Source organism: Electrona antarctica (assembly GCF_951216825.1).
Source record: "Electrona antarctica genome assembly, chromosome: 23".
NCBI classification, from domain to species: Eukaryota; Metazoa; Chordata; class Actinopteri; order Myctophiformes; family Myctophidae; genus Electrona; species Electrona antarctica.
In genome coordinates this window covers 14,564,121-14,584,566 of record NC_136804.1, presented here as the reverse complement: position 1 = coordinate 14,584,566, position 20,446 = coordinate 14,564,121, and the positions used below count along the sequence as shown (strand labels likewise).

Sequence of the window (20,446 nt, the reverse complement as noted above, 5' to 3'; positions counted from 1 at the left end):
GGGTGGGTCGGTCATCCTTTCGGCGAGCACGTTTGTGCATTGCAGCTGTCTGCCTGATGTTGCTGAGCTTCACAGCAGCTACATTTACAGCAGAGCGCCAAGAGTTTTTGTCAGTGGCAGTGGACGCCCACGTTTTCGCTTGTAAGCCTGCTACCGTAAGTTGGTATTTGAGCTGGTCTTTGAAACGTTTACGAGGTCTGCTTCTGTCCCGCTTCCCCTGCCACAGCTCACTGTAAAGGACTGCTTTTGGCAGCCTGGTGTCCTCCATGCGTGCGACGTGCCCAGTCCAGCACAGCTGACGAACCAGCAGTGTGGCTTCTATGCTGGGTAACTGAGCTCTCTCCAGGACTTCAATGTTGGTAATGCGGTCCTGCCATCTGATGTTTAAGATAGAACGCAGGCAACGTTGATGGACACACACACACTTGTTTGACAAGCAGTAGGTCTGTTTGTTTCTCTCTCTCCTGCAGTCACCTCCATCAAACCGTTGAGTTTCACAGGCGGCCTGAGGACTGAGAAACGAGCAACCAGGTCTATGAAAACGACTAACATAAAAGCACTTTAAACCTACAAGTTCACAATGCGTCACGATTTCCAAATGGACCCTTACGGGTCTGTAGCTCCCGAGAGTGTACAAATGGAACAGAATGGGCCCGTAACCGTAAGGGTACAGGGTGGAGTTTTTAAATGTAAACGTTTTGAGAACCACCAGGATTGTAATTGCATAGCAGATGTGAAGTCCACATAGCAGCTCTGACAGCATGATAGAACTGGTTCTGGAAATGGTTCCACATGTGATGTTTCCGGTCCGTTCCTTAATGCGGGATCCGGTTCTGGATCCCAAACCTACCTATCGTCCCTGTGTGGTTGTCACAAAATCCCAAGGGAACTGCCCATAGATCCGAAGTCCCATTAGTCCGAACATGCATTAAGGTTGGCGAACATGCACTGCTCCCATGCTTGCGGTTATGTTTAGGTTAGGGTTAGAGATAGGGAACAATGAACCTTCTGACTAATGACACGGCACCAATCCCAAGGCATATCTGGTGTTGCAATGTTTGGGAACCACTGTGCTACACACATGGCTTAAAGTTCTCAGACGCCACGACTGATTTCGGTCATTTGGATTCCATAGTCAGGAAGTTGCACCGCAAAAATGTCCGATCTACAAGCTCTCAATGTGTATACGGTCCTCATGCCAATGTGAATGTAGACAGTGTCGGTTATCCTGCAGCTTGACCACTGCTGATTCAACACCATTAATGACACACACACACACCCCACAGCCTTGTCCCTATAGGTACTATATATGGGTGCCCTTATATGAAGGACAAGAGTATGGAGGGCTGCAGAAGTGTGTGTGTGTGTGTGTGTGTGTGTGTGTGTGTGTGTGTGTGTGTGTGTGTGTGTGTGTGTGTGTGTGTGTGTGTGTGTGTGTGTGTGTGTGTGTGTGTGTGTGTGTGTGTGTGTGTGTGTGTGTGTGTGTGTGTGTGTGTGTGTGTGTGTGTGTGTGTGTGTGTGTGTGTGTGTGTGTGTGTGTGTGCAGGTAATAGTAAAATCACAGCTGCTCTAGTTATCTACTGATAACTATTCATAATTATCAGACAAACTAAAGTTATCCTGGGGGTTAGCTGAATAATTATGAGGTAAACTAGTAGCCTTTTAGGCCAGGGGCGCCTGTTTATTTATTTATGAAGTAAATGTAAGCTATGTGTGGTATAAGTCTTATGGCCTGGTTTGACCGGGTATCCTGCGTCTTGCGCAGTGCTGTGAACGTGAAAGCATTTTAACTAGGGATGCACAGATGTGACATTTATGGCCAATACCGATAACCGATGTCAACATTGCTGTTATGGTCGATAACGGATATTTACCGAATGTCGAATATCTGTATGAAAACAAGTTAAAATTGTGTCCTTTCTGAAAAAGGCATATAAACACTGAATTTTATTCCAAAAATATATTGCATTTTAAGGCCAACATCGGCCGATACCAAATATGATGACCAATTTATTGTCCATCCAACCGCCACATTCCCAGTGACCGCTTGCTGTCTCCCGTGGATGCTCGAGCTCCCGAGCATGTGTGTGCATGTGAGATTTTTGATGGCACATTTCTATAAAGTACTCCTTACTTACAAAGAATTGTGTTGCGTTGGCCTCAAAATGTCTTCCTGACTGAAACAGGACCCAGAGCACAGTAGTTCCTCCTCTCAGTGACAACACATACACACACACACACACACACACGCGCACGTTTCCTGAGTGAAGCAGGGGGTGGGGGGCTTCAATCTGCCCTCTGCAGACTCTGCCAGAGCTTAAAATAACCTCCAGTTTGATTTAACCCTTTTGTGGGTCATGGCTGCTGCTAATGGGATACACACACACACACACACACACACACACACACACACACACTCAGGCAGGATAGAGAAGTCAGTCAGTTCTACTGTTGACTTCATCCTGCGCTGTGTATCTTTCTACATGTTTCATAATTCATTACAGTTTGTCCTATAAATATCCTTTTCACAACAGGCATGTTTTCTTTATGCCAGTAAATGCTGTTTGTATCAAGAGTACATCCACACAACACGTATATTACGCAGTGATAATATAACGTAATCGTTTAAGATCGCTTGGTTCTCAAAATGGGATGTGGGGAGTCGGACCCCCAGGGGTCCTTGAGGGGGTACCAGGGCGTTCCCAGAACTTTGTTTTAATGCAGTGTCAAAATAATTTCAAGCTTGTAAAAAATATTATATATATATATTGGATATTCTACAGGTGTTTACTAAGGGCTATTTGTCCCGCGTGCATTATAGTCAAAAGGTCTATTGTACATTACAAGTATTTCCAGGCGTCCTGTCAGGATGTAACAGGGAGTACGTGGTACAGATGTCTTCTTTTCATGAGATATTTGCTGGCGGTGAGGAAGTGGACCTCTCTCGCTCATGGTGTTATTGTTGCTGTCGGGGCAGAAATAGGCATGACCATGTCACGACAGTCCTCCAAATAACTCCATATGGAGTTATTTGTCAGGCATGCCCAAATATGGAGTATTATATTATTATATGCAGATGTCAGAACATAATTTTTATGTCAGAACAGGCCAGATCCAGGGGCTTTTGTGAGGCTTTCGATCCAACGGACTTGACACCAGGCACTGCACTCCCTGTGGTGGTGTGGAACGCGAGTGTTGGTGGGGCGAATGGTTCTCGGGTTATGTGGATTGCAGACGTACGTACACACGTGTACGTATGTGAAGCACTTTGGTTCGACCTTGGTCGTTGGAAATGTGCTATATAAATAAAGTTTGATTTGATTTACCAACTTTTTGTGGGGGTTTTCTGCGTCACAGAAAAGCATCAAAAGTAGCAGATCCGAATATCAAGCCTGTCGATCTGCTACTTTGGCTATTTATTTACTTTTTATTTTTTATTTATTTATTATTTGAATCCTGGAGTTTCCTGACATGAGGTTTCCACGAGGCGATTACGTACCGTAACTCCCTCTTCTCTAGTAGACTGGCTTTAGCGCAAACTGGAGTGATGAGATCAAGTCTAAAAACAATGGTGGACCTCCATGTGCAGGTGGAGCAAGAAGTAAAATTATTTTTTGCAGGCATCCTCTGCGTGAAAATCCCAGTGTCTGTGTGGGTCTCATCTCTTGTTAAGGCCATACATCTATTTACATTTTGCTTTAACCATTTTAACAAGGAGCAAGGTCGATTATTCACGGCGAATAAAGGCAGCAACTTTATGAATAGTTTTGATGTGGAATACTCGCTTGGCAAATGGCAACATTATTTTGTTTCAGTTTTTTAACGACATTTACGGTTTAATTTGGTGATTCTTTCTATCTTGTTTCTTTACACAAGCTCACTTATGCTATCTCACTTTGCCTTTGTCTTTTCTCCTGTTCTTTTTGTCTCCTGATCACGCTGGAGGATCATTTCTGGGTGACGATGAAAAGTTCTATCAGTAATTCAGTACATCTCAACTTTTAATGTGTGATTTGACCGTGTGTTTTCCAAATGAATCCCTGATTTATGCGGTAATTCTTGTAAATAGTGTCTTATCTAACTGGAAGTGGCCAAGAATGGTGGAAAAATGCAGACTTGAGTTATTCACCCATCTTGTGACATGGATAAGCATCTGTTCTGCCATCTAGCAGAAGTGCAGGAGAGAATGCAAATCCTCCAGAGCCTTTTGTCTAGGTATTTTCAGGTGAATCACTTTTGAATCATTTTGACACAAAGCAGGACATTTTCATGCACTGTATTATGGAGGTTTTCAAACAGAGGGGATGTATGTACAGTATGAAAGAATGCAACATTCCGGCTCAGTATGATCGGACATGCAATGGATATGCGGGCAGGACCCTTGACTTAAGTCCAGGTAGTGTCCGATTTGGCTCAAACGGCTCTTAATTAAGTGTGAATGGACACTGATTTTCAGGGGGATTTACATCCAGCGTGTGGACATGTTGATGGTGACGCTTGTATTGTCGATGGCGGGTGGAGCCGACGTGTTTGGAGAGAGACAGAGAACTGAAAACCAGTTTAATCATTTCTGCTTTTGTATTAGCGTTCGAGTTGGAATATTCGCTGATCGATCATAACTGTCTCTTTACTACTGCTGCTGCAGTAGCCTAGATGACAAGCAGTGTGCACTTGGCTGTATATATATAGTAGAGACCAATGTTCTATGAAACATATTGCACTTGATCCACATGTCTCCCTCAGGCTTATACTTACCTAGACTTACTTAGAGAGTAGCTGATGTGTGTGTGTCTATTACCCAGACCCCACTCCTCACCTTATCAAACAGACTATTTACCTTTTATGTGTGAACGCGTGTTCATAGGTGAACGTGGCTAAATCCATAAAAAGCTGGATCAAGTCATTTGTTTTTTACAGAGTCACAAGATTCTTGCACCCTATACCAGAATGTGTTGTCTGCGTCAGGAGACATCCAAGTGATATCATTACATATTCACTCTCACATTGCAGACGACAGCCTAGCGTCTGTACTTGTCACAATATTACATAATTGTCTAATCACAATTATTTGAGATAATCACAATTATTTTGTCATAATCGTGTCCCATGTTCAAAAATGTTCATACATAAAATTGCAGAAATAGCATATCTACAAGTTTACAATGCACCATGAAGTAAGCGGAAGCTTAACTTAAACTTGCAGATCTTTCTGCTATTTTCTTAAGTATAGCTTTTCATATCTGTAAATGTACAATATTTGTTGCTGAGATGTAGTGCAGTAGAAGTAAAATAATTGGAAATTGGAATTAGTAAAGTACAAATACCTCAAGATTTTACTCAAGTACAGTGCTTAAGTAAATGTACTTAGTTACTTTCCACCACTGGTACGTATGTGGTTGTGTGGCTCCTTGTCTAGAATAGCAGAAGGAAGGAACATGATCATCACACTCTTATCATCAAGTCACACTCTTCTCTTGTGTGTGTGTGTGGGTGTGTGTGCACTGTACACGTGTATGTGGTATAGAACTTTCAAAGGAAATGTTGGAGGATCTGATCAGCTGATGGCTGGCTCTCCTGGCCAGCTGAATGATCTCTCGTCTGGACAGACTGGTGACTTTTTGCTCTCGAATGGGGAGGGAGAAAGGTTGAGAAATTCGTGTGGACTAGACCTGTACGTGCCCGTCGGCTACCGGCCTACTTGAGAACGATGCAACTTGGGAACCTAAGCTGCATTCATACTCCAGTTTGTGGTGATAGCTTATCACTGCGGTGTAGTTTTTTAAGGGTTAGAGAACTACAACATTACGTCCTTCGCCGCAGTGATCAGCTATCACCGCGGACCCCGACACATCTCTCTGTTTTTACTATCAGACAAGTCCTTTCACTCTGGAGCTATCACCCCGTTCACTGATTGGTCTACAAGTTAGGTGGGCGGTTTTGCAGGCACAGGGATTTTGCATCTGAACCAGAGGGAGGCGGGGTCAGTGCTTGATGGCCTCGACTCGTTATGAAGGTGACGTGATAGGTGAAGGTGATAATTTATCACCTAAAACTGGAGTATGCATGAGCCATAATACCCGTTGTCAACTTGTCACATCACCCGTTTTAACTGTCTGTCTGTGTCCCACATGGATATTTCTGTATCTGCCTGTGTGTGAAGAGGGCAAACTGACTGACTGTGACTGTGGTTAAGTAGGCTAATCAATTGTCAGGTGTGGGGTTGCCATGGCAATCAATTGGCTGAGGCAGAGGCTGGAAATTGCACAGGTGAGGGGATTTAGGCTTTAGGATTTAGGTTTTTAATCCATTGATACCTGGAACGCATCCATGTCGCGTTAGCGTTTTAAACATTATGTTATAATTTAGCTATTGAAAAATAGCAGATCTACAAGCTCATAGCGTGCCACCGAGTGGCGCGCTATGAACTTGTAGGTCTGCTATTTTTGAAAAATCGTTAAAATGTGCCTCAAATCTTTCCGAAAATTGTCATGATTTAGAAAACTTTTTTTTTTTTTAATTTCGACGTCAGGCCTGAATGGGTTAATTAAAGCCAGAAAATGTCACTATCAAGAGATGTGGGGTTCATCTCTCATGTCCCTCACACTATTTGTTAATAGGACTTGGACATACAATTATTTTTTTCAGTCGGGAGATTATTATTATTATTATTATTATTATTATTATTAATTATATATAGAGAGATATTTGCTTTAATCCATGAGTGCTACATTTTTCTGCCTGTGTGTACATGAAGCCAAATGGCCATTTCCCTTAACAGCCAAAACAGCATCGAGAGCAAACATGAAGTCACCATCCTCAGCGGACTCAATGAATTTGTAGTCAAGTTTTTCGGACCACAAGGAAGTAAGTCATTTTGATTTCAACACAGGAGCCTAATGCACCGGTTAACGTCAAATCTGACCTAAATTAGTGACCATAAGGTCATGTTACTCAAGGTTTCCCAAACCTTTCAGCGAGCGACCCCAAAAATAATCACATTTGAACTGGGGGACCCCCCACCCTGGCAAGCACTTGGAATTGTAGGTAATACATTTAGTTTGACTCAGTTCCACAGATATAGAAATATTGTGAAAATAGCCGAACTACAAGCTCACAACGCCTCTCACTGTGAGGCGTTGTGAGCTTTAAATCCACTGTGGTTCACCCCCTTGGGGTGCCAACTGCCAACCCCCAATTTGGGAACCAATGCTCTAGCTCTATAGTCTACTGTCTACACAACACATGCATGACATACTGAAACCAGTGTAAGTCTAAACGCTTAACCACTATATACTTTGTCGTGCGACGGAGAGCGAAAATGGCAACTGCCATGATCGTTCCATGGGACCCCAAATAACGGCCCTGCATGCTTCACATCTAGCCTGGCACATCAGACTGACTGAAACCAGTCCCGAGGCCGAGGCCCCATGGCCTGCATTGAGGGGAAGTAAATGAGGAAGATGGCTCTCCTCAACAGGAAATACTTCTTCTAACTGGCATTCAGAGAGCATCTGGCGCACAAACGCCAGCCTTGTTCACAATCACACATCCATGAAATAGAGAAAGAGTCACACCATCAACCTTTTCAAAACTAACTCTGTACTGCAAACGAGCCCCCAGGGCATTTTGAGACCTGGAGCCACCCGTTTTGCTATTTTTTAAATTTGAATCCTGAAAAGTAACAGTTTTGGACATATGAGGTTTCCCCCCGACAGAGGCAATATATTTTTTTGAATAAACGTTGAGTTTTTTCAGAAACTTTTAGAATGCATACTACACACACACAGGTACATACGTAGGCCTATGTGTGTGTGTGTGTGTGTGTGTGTGTGCGTGCACGCGTGTGTGCACGTGCTGCCCTAGCAAGTGTCGGTGTGTTAATGTCCATGTGTGCTATTCAGTTCCAATACGGAACATCAGGCTCCAGTTACACACAGCTATTCTGGGAGAGTAACGCACACGTATATACTGTACACACACACACACACGCACACGCGCACACACACAACATGCAGCAAGCACACACATTTATTTTCTTCTTTGATATCACTATACTGTAACTACTGTATGACACAAATTGAATTATTTGGAGGTAAAGAAGTCTGTAGAGCCCTGGGCTGAAATACATTGTATTGCATGGAATCAGAACGGAATCTAAATGGAAGCAGAGAGAACAGGTGGTGTTGGATCCCAGCAGTAGAGAATAACACCTTGCAGGCTTTAACCACTTGAACCACATACTTGGTCGACCCGGAGTCCCTCAGGGCTCGATACTAGGTGTCCCATCTTGCACAGCGCCTTACCCCTAAACGTATTAAGATTTTTGTTTATTTTGCTATTTTGAAAGACTTTAAAATAGTGAAAATAACCAATCGACATCGTTGTGTGCTTGGTATTGGGCTAAATATGTAATGCTTTTGAGACCAGATTTTGTAGAGGAAAGGATTGAATGACTAAAAATACTGTCTAATACTCATCTGTCCTATTTCAATGAATGCTCACAACTTCATGTACTCTTATGTATTTTTATGTGTGTTAAGCCCAACCACACCAATGCAACTTCTTGCAACTGGATTTGAGGAGTAGTTGCATGGTGAATCATCGGTGCTGTGTGGGCTTTATATTGTATTTTACCTTTTGCCGTATGTACACACTTTTTATCTCTCCCAATTGATTTATTATTTCTCGTTTTGTCTTTGTTTGAAATGGACAGCCGAATAAATGTTAATTGAAAAATGATGTAACATGATTATAGATGTCCTTAACTAAAGAATAATAATGATAACGTTTTCAAATTTGTAAAAAATGCCTGATAAGTTTAGGCATAACGGGTAAGGCGCCGTGCAAGATAGGGCCCTAAATATGTTCACTGAAAATAGCCGAGCCGATCGACAAGCTCGCAGCGCGTTGTGAGCTTGTGATATGCTCTATATAAGAATACGGGTGCTGGGGTTTAAGGGGTTAAATCCACTGGAGTTCATGATGTTTCGGTGAATAAAAAGTCACTCTGATCTCCTGAAGAATCAATGTACTGTTTCTCTCACACTCTCTCTGTCTCTCTCTCAGCGCCATACGAGGGGGGCGTGTGGAAGGTGCGAGTAGACCTCCCAGACAAATACCCTTTCAAATCACCATCAATAGGTAGGAAATGGGAATAGCTTTAGAACTCAGGATTACAACTCTGTGTTGGTTTCAGTACAATCTCTCCTTTTTTTCCCCCTTTTTTCACTTTATCTGTAATTTTCTCTTTCTTTTGCAGGATTCATGAATAAGATTTTCCATCCCAACATTGATGAAGCGTAAGTTGATAATAGTCATTCGTTTTGATGTCGAAATTGAAATATTTTGTTCGGTTTTTGCAGTCATGCAAATGTTTTTATTATTGTGACTGCATATATACCCATGTGTTGACAACTTGTTAGAACGGTAGGCTGTTGGTATGGTCAAACCTGGCCTTTTTATACCCTTATTTTTTAATCCAAATTCAAATTGGAATCACGGAAATAGCCGATTGGCTGTTTCTGCCATGCAACACTATTGTATGATGGAGTAAATATTATGACTACAGTCACAAACCCAAACCAACACATGTAATATTGTCCTCAATGTTGAGAAAAATATCCAGTTGTTTTTATTAGTTTGTATTTCCCCTTTAGATTAAACAGTGCAATGCATTGTGGGATGTAGGGCACCACTGAACATGAATGTGATCATAATAATCTGCTATACAGCTTTACTGCTGCAATGCGATGATTCTAAAGCCAAATGACCTGACCTCCACTTCACTGTGTGTGTGTGTGTGTGTGTGTGTGTGTGTGTGTGTGTGTGTGTGTGTGTGTGTGTGTGTGTGTGTGTGTGTGTGTGTGTGTGTGTGTGTGTGTGTGTGTGTGTGTGTGTGTGTGTGTGTGTGTGTGTGTGTGTGTGTGTGTGTGTGTGTGTGTGCTTATTTTGACCACACAGAGGAATCACATATCTGCTGTCACTACGCTTTAAATGCATACAGACACACACACACACTATAATCCATCCCCCCAGTGATCTGCTAACTCCAGTCTCTCTTCCATCTCCAGGTCAGGGACAGTGTGTTTAGATGTTATCAACCAGACATGGACAGCCCTTTATGGTGAGTGAATATGGTGTGTGTGTGTGTGCGCGTGCCCCTGTTAGTGTCCTATACTATAGGTCTATGTATCACTGTGTGGCCCCTGCTAGTGTCCTATACGATAGGTCTCTGTATCACTGTGTGGCCCCTGCTAGTGTCCTATAGACCTCTGTATCACTGTGTGGCCCCTGCTCGTGTACTATAGGTCTCTGTATCACTGTGTGGCCCCTGTTAGTGTCCTATACTATAGGTCTCTGTATCACTGTGTGGCCCCTGCTAGTGTCCTATAGACCTCTGTATCACTGTGTGTGGCCCCTGCTCGTGTCCTATAGGTCTCTGTATCACTGTGTGGCCCCTGTTAGTGTCCTATACTATAGGTCTCTGTATCACTGTGTGGCCCCTGCTAGTGTCCTATAGACCTCTGTATCACTGTGTGTGGCCCCTGCTAGTGTCCTATAGACCTCTGTATCACTGTGTGTGGCCCCTGCTAGTGTCCTATAGACCTCTGTATCACTGTGTGTGGCCCCTGCTAGTGTCCTATAGACCTCTGTATCACTGTGTGGCCCCTGCTAGTGTCCTATAGGCCTCTGTATCACTGTGTGGCCCCTGCTAGTTTCCTATAGGCCTCTGTATCACTGTGTGGCCCCTGCTAGTGTCTTATAGGCCTCTGTATCACTGTGTGGCCCCTGCTAGTGTCCTATAGGCCTCTGTATCACTGTGTGGCCCCTGCTAGTGTCCTATAGGCCTCTGTATCACTGTGTGGCCCCTGCTAGTGTCCTATAGGTCTCTGTATCACTGTGTGGCCCCTGCTAGTGTCCTATAGGCCTCTGTATCACTGTGGCCCCTGCTAGTGTCCTATAGGTCTCTTTATCACTGTGTGGCCCCTGCTAGTGTACTATAGACCTCTGTATCACTGTGTGTGGCCCCTGCTAGTGTCCTATACGATAGGTCTCTGTATCACTGTGTGGCCCCTGCTAGTGTCCTATAGGCCTCTGTACCACTGTGTGTGGCCCCTGCTAGTGTCCTATAGACCTCTGTATCACTGTGTGTGGCCCCTGCTCGTGTCCTATAGGTCTCTGTATCACTGTGTGGCCCCTGTTAGTGTCCTATACTATAGGTCTCTGTATCACTGTGTGGCCCCTGCTAGTGTCCTATAGACCTCTGTATCACTGTGTGTGGCCCCTGCTAGTGTCCTATAGACCTCTGTATCACTGTGTGTGGCCCCTGCTAGTGTCCTATAGGCCTCTGTATCACTGTGTGGCCCCTGCTAGTTTCCTATAGGCCTCTGTATCACTGTGTGGCCCCTGCTAGTGTCTTATAGGCCTCTGTATCACTGTGTGGCCCCTGCTAGTGTCCTATAGGCCTCTGTATCACTGTGTGGCCCCTGCTAGTGTCCTATAGGCCTCTGTATCACTGTGTGGCCCCTGCTAGTGTCCTATAGGTCTCTGTATCACTGTGTGGCCCCTGCTAGTGTCCTATAGGCCTCTGTATCACTGTGGCCCCTGCTAGTGTCCTATAGGTCTCTTTATCACTGTGTGGCCCCTGCTAGTGTACTATAGACCTCTGTATCACTGTGTGTGGCCCCTGCTAGTGTACTATAGACCTCTGTATCACTGTGTGGCCCCCGCTAGTGTACTATAGACCTATCACTGTGTGGCCCCTGCTAGTGTCATATAGGCCTCTGTATCACTGTGTGGCCCCTGCTAGTGTCCTATAGGCCTCTGTATCACTGTGTGGCCCCTGCTAGTGTCCTATAGGTCTCTGTATCACTGTGTGTGGCCTCTGCTAGTGTCCTATAGACCTCTGTATCACTGTGTGTGGCCCCTGCTAGTGTCCTATAGACCTCTGTATCACTGTGTGGCCCCTGCTAGTGTCCTATAGGTCTCTGTATCACTGTGTGTGGCCCCTGCTAGTGTCCTATAGACCTCTGTATCACTGTGTGGCCCCTGCTAGTGTCCTATAGGTCTCTGTATCACTGTGTGTGGCCCCTGCTAGTGTCCTATAGGTCTCTGTATCACTGTGTGTGGCCCCTGCTAGTGTCCTATAGACCTCTGTATCACTGTGTGGCCCCTGCTAGTGTCCTATAGGCCTCTGTATCACTGTGTGTGTGGCCCCTGCTAGTGTGCTATAGGTCTCTGTATCACTGTGTGTTGCCCCTGCTAGTGTCCTATAGGCCTCTGTATCACTGTGTGTGGCCCCTGTTCATGTCCTGTGGACACATACAGTAGTGGCCCTAATCCTCTTAGTAGTCTGCCTCCCATCAACACTAATGAGCTAATACTCTGAGCCAGCAAGGTCAGGAAACATTTTACAGAGAGAGAGAGAGAGAGAGAGAGATGATTACGCACGCACACACTCCATTTCCATTGACATACAAGGCAGCCGAAAACATGGCAACATCGTAACTTTGAACTTCAAATATCCTTCCGGGAATTTGTTTCTGCAGTGGGGGGTAACAACAGTCACAAACAAAAACACAGATATGCCTATGCTGCACCTATTCCATCATTATGGAGATTAAAATACAAGCGAATGAATACATAATAATTATAACGTTGCCAACTTGCCAACAATCGAAACATGTTGTACTGGTGTGTGAATCCATGGCTCTTGTCTTACGCCAAAGCTCCACCTATATGCTGTGTTGCGTTCGGACGGCGTAAAAAAAAAGAAAGATCTATCTTTTGTCCTCCTCGGCAATGGCCAGTTTTGAGGGGCTAATCTCTCTGCTTGTGTTTGTCTTCATGTAGAATCAATGTGGACTTTGACTTTAAAGAACAGAAGTCAGGAGTGGAAGCCCCCGACAGAGAAAACAAGCTCATCACTGAAGCATTATGTGGATTGTTTTTTTTCCTCTTATTGGTTTTTTTTCCTCTTATTGATGAAATCACCTAAACATGGGAACACAAAGGATGTTTATTTATGCTACTTTAATGGAGCCCACAGTGACACCCGGTGGATGAGATCAGTATCACAGGTTCTCTTAGTGAAAAGGATTAGTGGAGTCATTCTTCTGGTTGAGGCTATTAAGCCTGAGGATTTCACTTTTATGTCTGGATGCAGTGTGAGTATGCTATGCATTCTGACACTATGCACCCCGCCCCACCCCCCACTCCCTCCTCCATGATTGGCATCTGTGTAAATCGATCATGGCGGGTTTCGTGGCTGCACTTAATCAGTGTTCATTTGGCAGATTTATCTGCGCAGGCTCAGTCGTTTGATCAAATTATCCACATCGGCGGGTGACTGACTGTAACATAAATGTATTAACTCTCTCAGGTTAAGTGTAAAAGTTCAATGTAAAAGTTCACTCCAGCCATTTGGAAAGATGAAAAAACATTATACCCCCATCACACGAGGTCTACGCGTTCTTTGTTTTTGCTAATCAACACCATCGTCTACAGTAGACAGACAGACAGGCTAATTCAGGTGTAATGTCATGATGTTGTGTTCGTCTCACTCCACAGATCTGACCAACATCTTTGAGTCGTTTCTGCCGCAGCTGCTGGCGTACCCCAACCCCATCGACCCCCTGAACGGAGACGCAGCCGCCATGTACCTCCACCGACCAGAGGAGTACAAACAGAAAATTAAAGGTAAGGTACTGCCGGTCACTTATTGGACATATTGCTGCTGTCGGCCAGAAACCTCTTATCTCCATATTATCTCACAACATTTGAGAGAGAGAGAGAGGGAGGGGGTTTAGTTGTTCTTTATTGTCACCTTATTAGGATTAGCTGTGTCCTAAAGCACAACTAATCCATGTATAAAAAATGATACATAAAGACAAGACATTTTACATTAAAATGTATAGTCCATATACGTAAATAATACTTTTATGAAGACCTATAAGACAAATTAAAATGCATTATGCAGCTTACCTGCTGCAAATCTCTCGATCTCTCTCTTTGTGTGTTCTGCCTCTCTTATTCTCTCTCTCTCCCTCTCTTTCTCTGTCACAGAGTACATCCAGAAATATGCAACGGAGGAGGCTCTGAAGGAGCAGGAGGACGGAGCAGGCGACTCCTCGTCAGAAAGCTCCATGTCAGACTTCTCAGAGGACGAGGCCCAGGACATGGAGTTGTAGTGATGGGAGCCCCCCCCCCCTCCTTTCCTTTCCCTCCTCCTTCCAGTGGTTCTCAACCTTCTCAGACAGACCGCGACCCCCCCCCCCCCCCAAAAAAAATATAATTTGAACCGGGACCCCCCACCCTGACAAGCACTTGGAATTGTAGGAGTTGAGGCATTACATTTAGTTTGACTCGATTCCACAGATAAATATTGCGAAAATAGCTGATCTACAAGCTCGTAGATCGGCTATTTTTCCAATTCCTGCCTCCTGCACCAATGTTTAACCCGTTTTTATAGTATAGTATGTTTGTTGATTACTTGAGAAATGGTCTTTTTTCTTTTCTTCAGGTAGTAAAAAGGTCTTAAAAGTCCTTAAATTGTCACTTCACTGTCATCTGGGGAGCCCCGCTCTGGGGGTCTCGACCTACAGGTTGAGAACCATTGCTCCAGTATAGTACCACTTCCCCCCCCCCCCCCCCCCCCCCCCCCCCCGCTCCCCACAGAGACTATATTTGATTTCCTAACCATGAGAAAAGCATACTTATATTCATATTTAAACAAGATGATTTCTTTTTTCTTTTTTTTTATTATGATTATTATGATGATTATTATTATTACTACTACTACTACTAAACAAGGATTTTTATGGATATCTTTATCATTTGGTGTATATGACCCCCACCGCCGCCCAGCCCCCAGTCTGTTCATGTTTTTCTTTGCCCCAAATGTTGCGGTTGCTGTCACTGTTCTCCGCCCCTCCCTTTAAGGTGTGTGTGTGTGTGTGTGTGTGTGTGTGTGTGTGTGTGTGTGTGTGTGTGTGTGTGTGTGTGTGTGTGTGTGTGTGTGTGTGTGTGTGTGTGTGTGTGTGTGTGTGTGTGTGTGTGTGTGTGTGTGTGTGTGTGTGTGTGTGTGTGTGTGTGTGTGTGTGTGTGTGTGTGTGTGTGTGTGTGTGTGTGTGTGTGTGTGTATTCGTGCATGCAGCAGTAGCCTGGATCCAGCCCCCTTTAATGACCTGCTCATTTTTCATATTCACGTCTAGGGTCATATTTCATATCCGCTCGCCTGGTTCAAAACCATAACGATGTCTTGTTTGTTGGGATTTGGCTGCTTGACGACGCTGTTCAAAGTGTGTTTGTTTACATGAAACCAACGTTAGCAAGAGCGCTCACTCAGCAGCCAACCAATCACAGGCCCTGGGGAAGCATTCAGACAAAGTCATCATTTCCGGGACGACACGCTCCCATCTCTGTTACAATGTAAGAATGGGCTATATACACACAGAATGACTCTTCCTACTTCCTTCACATTTCAAGGACCCCCATAACTCTTGAGTGTACAAATGGAACCAGATGGACCCGTAAGGAACAGAGCCTTCATTAGTATCATCTGTAACACCTGTGAAGGAAGTAGGGAAGTGGCCCAAGTTCTTTCCAAAATGGCGTGTATGCATATACAGTAGCCCATTGAAACGTTTCACCGATAAGGAGCGATTGATGGGTCTGGATGATTCGGGGCTAACGCTTAACTCATACGCCACTGTGCGACAGTGTCACACATCGAAAATCACAATGCGTTGCAATGCATGGGGCTGTCACAATTATGACATTCTACCTGGCCATTAATTGTCACTCAAATAATTGATTTAATTGTGTTGAACACTAGGATATGAATAAAAAATAGCATTTCTGTTTGGCTTTTAGGATTTGAAGTTGCACAGGGCACATGATGACACATAACCGACATATTTATAACTTTATATTTTAATAGTGGCTGGGAATAGCCGATCTACAAGCTCTATCTTTGATGTCTTTTTCAACATGGAAATGATTACGACGATTATTACATAAATCGATAGGTGATTTATGTAATAATTGTGACAGGCCTAGCTATCTCGTAGATCTGCCATTTTCCGACAAAGTACATCAATTTTGCCTTTTCATGATTGAAAGACACATCTACGTACATTCGACTTGAGGATTTTTGACACAATGGACCTGAATTATGTAATGTAAGCGAGAACACCAACATTAGAATAGCATTTTGATGAAGTGGGGTTAATGTTTTATTTTATTTAAAGGTGTTTAGGGTGTTTTGAGAGGCACCATACTTCAATATCAATGTCATGAATAGGCCGACATGTGAGTGGGAGAAGGACCCACAATGGTCCTCTGAAATGTGACCTGACAGGAGGAGAGTCCGTTTTTACTTTGTCACCGTAGAAACGCAGCATCAAGTCGTCACGCCTGCACTTGTGGCAAAATGTTGACTGTAGCTTTTCTCCAATTTTGAAAAGCTCTTAAATATACCTTTTGGATGCACAGGTATGTCACTGTTGAACATTTGTTTATCAGGTTTTAACAGAGATTATTTGATTGAGTTTGTTTCATCAGACAGACAGACAGACAGACAGACAGACAGATCCATAGGCTCAAAACCTAAACACTCACAGTATTGCTTTTTGCAGGCTAAATACTGCTGCTCAAACTACCTAAAGAAATCCAACTTGAAATGTGTACGTACAATGATCCATGTTCCTACCTTCATAGATCGCAGTAATACAAGTACAGATGGGAGAGACTAGAGACACGTCTCCAGATTGTTGGGTTGAGATCATTGTTTTGTAAAGTCTTGCTCTTGTCCACCAGTGTGTCCAGTGCCTCAACGTGGAAAAGGGAAGGTGTCTGTTGATAGAAATGCCAAAAGCAAATTAAAATAAATGAAGCTATGATAATTAAAGTACGGAACAGAGAAAAAGTAATAATAAGGCACAGCTATTTTTAACAAGACGCCTTTCCTCTCGCACAGAAATTCTGTGGTGTTGGGTTTGTGATGATTTGTTGTTTTTTTTCCCCCCCCACCGACCACCACATTGTATAGTTCTGAAGAGTGATGTAGTGTTGAGGGGACAACATGTACGTATAGTTCTGGGGAATGATGGCTGTTTGAGGTGATGACATGTTCTAGTTCTGGGGAGGGGCAGGCACCATGCAGTAGCAGGGTTGAGACGACAACGAGTATCGTTCTGGGGTTGAGGTGACAATATAATAGTTTTGGGGTTGAGACAACAACATAGTATAGTTCTGAGGAATGACAAGGGGTTTGAGTTGACAGTGAGTTTTGTTGAGCTGACATAGGATCAATAGAGGCTTGTGTGTCTTCGATTTTACATTTTCACTCCAAACTGAATCGCAAGGGAGGACATCGTGCGAACATTAATAAGCTTGCTGAGCTATGTGTATTTTTGACATGGATGTCTGGCCCGCTGGATAGTTAGTTTTGAAGGGTGGTGACTAAACAACACATTGATATTATATGGTGATATGACATACATGAAATATATTAGAAGTAGCTACGTTTGATATAATTGTCTCTGTTTAAGGCGTTCATTGTGTAGTACATGTAGACATACCTGCTTGTCCTCTTCTTGCCGGTCAGAGGCGTTCGGACGAAGTGAGTGATTTCAAAATAAGGCGACATTTGACCTGTTGTTGAACCTGATGGTGGCTTCAGCCTCATGCAAGTTATTGTTGGATCATCCCTGGTGGCATAAGGTAGAGAATAAGGAAACTTCATTCTGCACTCCAGTCATCCCACTGGGACAGAGATATGACCCCCACCGTAGTTAGATTTTTTTTATTTACAGTGTTTAATTGAAGAGTTTGGGCTACAGGATTAATCTGTTCTCCTCCACTGGCCAGGCGATTTACAAGAGAACATTACTAGGGTAGGGTGTGCATTCACAAGTATGTGGTGGTGTATTTCTTTTTTTTCCTTCTTTTTTTGGTGCAGGGCAAAAATGTAAGATTCAATTTGAGTGTTCTAGGGCAGTGGTTCCCAAACTTTTTAGCTCAAGACCCAAAAAAATTAATTTGTCTCCATGACCCAAGCTATTGAAAATAGCAGAACTAATAATAGGCCTACTTCTTAAACATTTTGTTCTTTTATGGAATTTATTTTATTTATTTTTTACAAAATTAATTGAATTTGTTTTTAATTGATGAAAACTTTTGAATTTATTGGGATTGTTTTTGGAAAATGTTTTGAAATATTTAAAAACAAACATTTAGGATACACAAAAAAAAGGATATTTACTCACGACCCACACAAATCTGATTTGGGGTTTGGGAACCAGTGTTCTAGGGTGTATAATAATCCCATCATAATGTTTTATCCATGATATGAGGTGTGTGATCCCAATCTGTTCACAAACAAAATGGAGGCGGAAAGCTGATGTAGTAATATTTAATAATAGGGTTAGGGTTAGAGTCAGTCCCTGACTCATAACGGCTTGTGCTTCCTCCTAAAATGCCTGTTTTTTCTTTTGTTTGATTTTTTTAGTTTTTTTTTGGGTTTGTTTCAAATTGTAATCCGTTTTAAACACCACTGCTATAGAAAGTTACGTTCTGGATCAGCCAGTCGGTCACTGATGAGGTTCTGAGCTTGATAACTTGTGGGTTTTGTTTTGTTTTGTTTTTTTGTCGAAGTATTCAGATTGGAGTTATTTGATCTCTTTCTCTTCTTCTTCTTCTTCTTCTTAAAAAAAAAAAAACGTTACAGTATTGTATATGAGTGCTGAAAATATATACAACTTGAGAAATGTAGGATTACAAGCACATTTTGCTTGCCTTGTGCTTCACTTGTGCAAGGGGGGACAAACATAATTTTGGTCCTAATATTTTGGTCATTTTCCAAAAAAAAAGGGCACTCTTGGATTATTGTTAAATAAATCCTATGTTTATTTTTTTGTTTTATTTTGAGTAGTGTGTCCCGTCTCCACTGATCAATACAATCATTTGATTATACAGCTCCATCTCAATGAATTAGAATATTGTGTAAAAGTTAATTTTCTTCCGTAATATAATTCAAAAAGTGAAACTTTCATATATTCTCAATTCATTCATAAAGTGAAGTATTTAAAACCTTTTTTTGTTTTAATCTTGAATATGGCGTGCAGCTCATTAAAAACTAAAAATCCTATTCTCTGTGGGGTTCAGGTCAGGCCAGTTGGCTGGTCAGTTAAGCACAGTAATGGTCAGTACACCAGTTACTAGTTTTGGCTATGTGGGCAGGTGCCAAGTGCTGCTGGAAAAGGAAGATCAGCATCAACATAAAGCTTATCAATGTATGGAGACACAAAGTGCTGTAAAATATAATAGATGGTTGTGTTGAGACTGGACTTGAGACTCAAAACACAGTGATGATTTAGGTCATGTTATCTGCTGGTGTTGATCCACTGACAGTGAAAACTTAACAATGGTTTCAACACAGCCATCTGTTTAGAGTACATTGTGCTTCAGTATGTTGACAAGCTTCATGGAGATGCTAATTTTCTTTTCCAGCTCGATTTGGCACCTGCCCCCAGTGCCAAAACTACTAGTAACTGGTGTACTGACCACGGTATTACTGTGCTTAACTGACCAGCCAACTGGCCTGACCTGAACCCCACAGATAATCTAGGTTGTATTGTCAAGAGGAAGGTGTGAGACATGAGACTCAACAATACAAATGCATTTATGGCTGTTATCAAAGCAAACCTGGGCTTCCATAACACCTCAACAGTGACAAAGGCTGATCACCTCCATGCCACGCCCCTTTGATGAAATAATTTGTTCAAAAGTAGCCCAGACCAAGTGTTGACTGCATACATTAATATACTTTTCAGATGGTCATCATTTCTCGTTTATAAAATCTTTTTAGTGGTCTCGTAAAATATTCTAATATTTTGAGATAGGATTTTTTGATTTTCATGAGCTATAGGCCTACACCATAATCATCAAGATTAAAACCAAAAAAAACTTTTAAATACTTCACTTTATGCACAATGAATTGAGAATATATGAAAGTTTCACTATTTGAATTATATTAGGAAAAAAAATGAACTTTTACACTAATTCATTGAGATGGAGCTGTATATCCAGTTTGCAGAACAATACAGTCGACTGCTGTGTGGCGTTTCCTCTTGCCTTCCATTTTTACCCCCCAACTAATGCAATGACAGAGAAATATTTATAGTACAGTATGTGTTTCAGTTTGTTTTTAACTCAATTCAAGGACGGAATAAATGTCCAATAAACCAGTGAATGAATCAATGCTTCCGTTGCAACTTTGATTCAAATATATTTTTGTGTGAATTATTAACCACTTAAGCCCTATCTTCATCTATTTCCTCTATTTTTGAACATTTTTTTTAAAGGTTCGCCTATAAAACGACATGCCCAAAATAGGCACCGAGGTGGAAAGTGGTTTTTCGATGTACTAATGTGATTTTTAAAC

General features: G+C 42.7%; 1 protein-coding gene across 1 annotated transcript in view; it reads left to right on the top strand.

The window, feature by feature from the left end:
• The window catches only part of ube2h (ubiquitin-conjugating enzyme E2H), a 41,782-nt gene extending 21,524 nt beyond the window's left edge, over positions 1-20,258 (top strand). The window contains exons 2-7 of the mRNA XM_079493738.1: positions 6,788-6,864; positions 9,067-9,141; positions 9,260-9,299; positions 10,071-10,123; positions 13,570-13,698; positions 14,065-20,258. Of these exons, the coding sequence (XP_079349864.1) occupies positions 6,788-6,864; positions 9,067-9,141; positions 9,260-9,299; positions 10,071-10,123; positions 13,570-13,698; positions 14,065-14,189 (499 nt within the window). The 3' untranslated portion in view covers positions 14,190-20,258. The remainder of the gene's footprint in view (positions 1-6,787; positions 6,865-9,066; positions 9,142-9,259; positions 9,300-10,070; positions 10,124-13,569; positions 13,699-14,064) is intronic.
• The last annotated feature ends 188 nt before the right edge of the window (positions 20,259-20,446 follow it).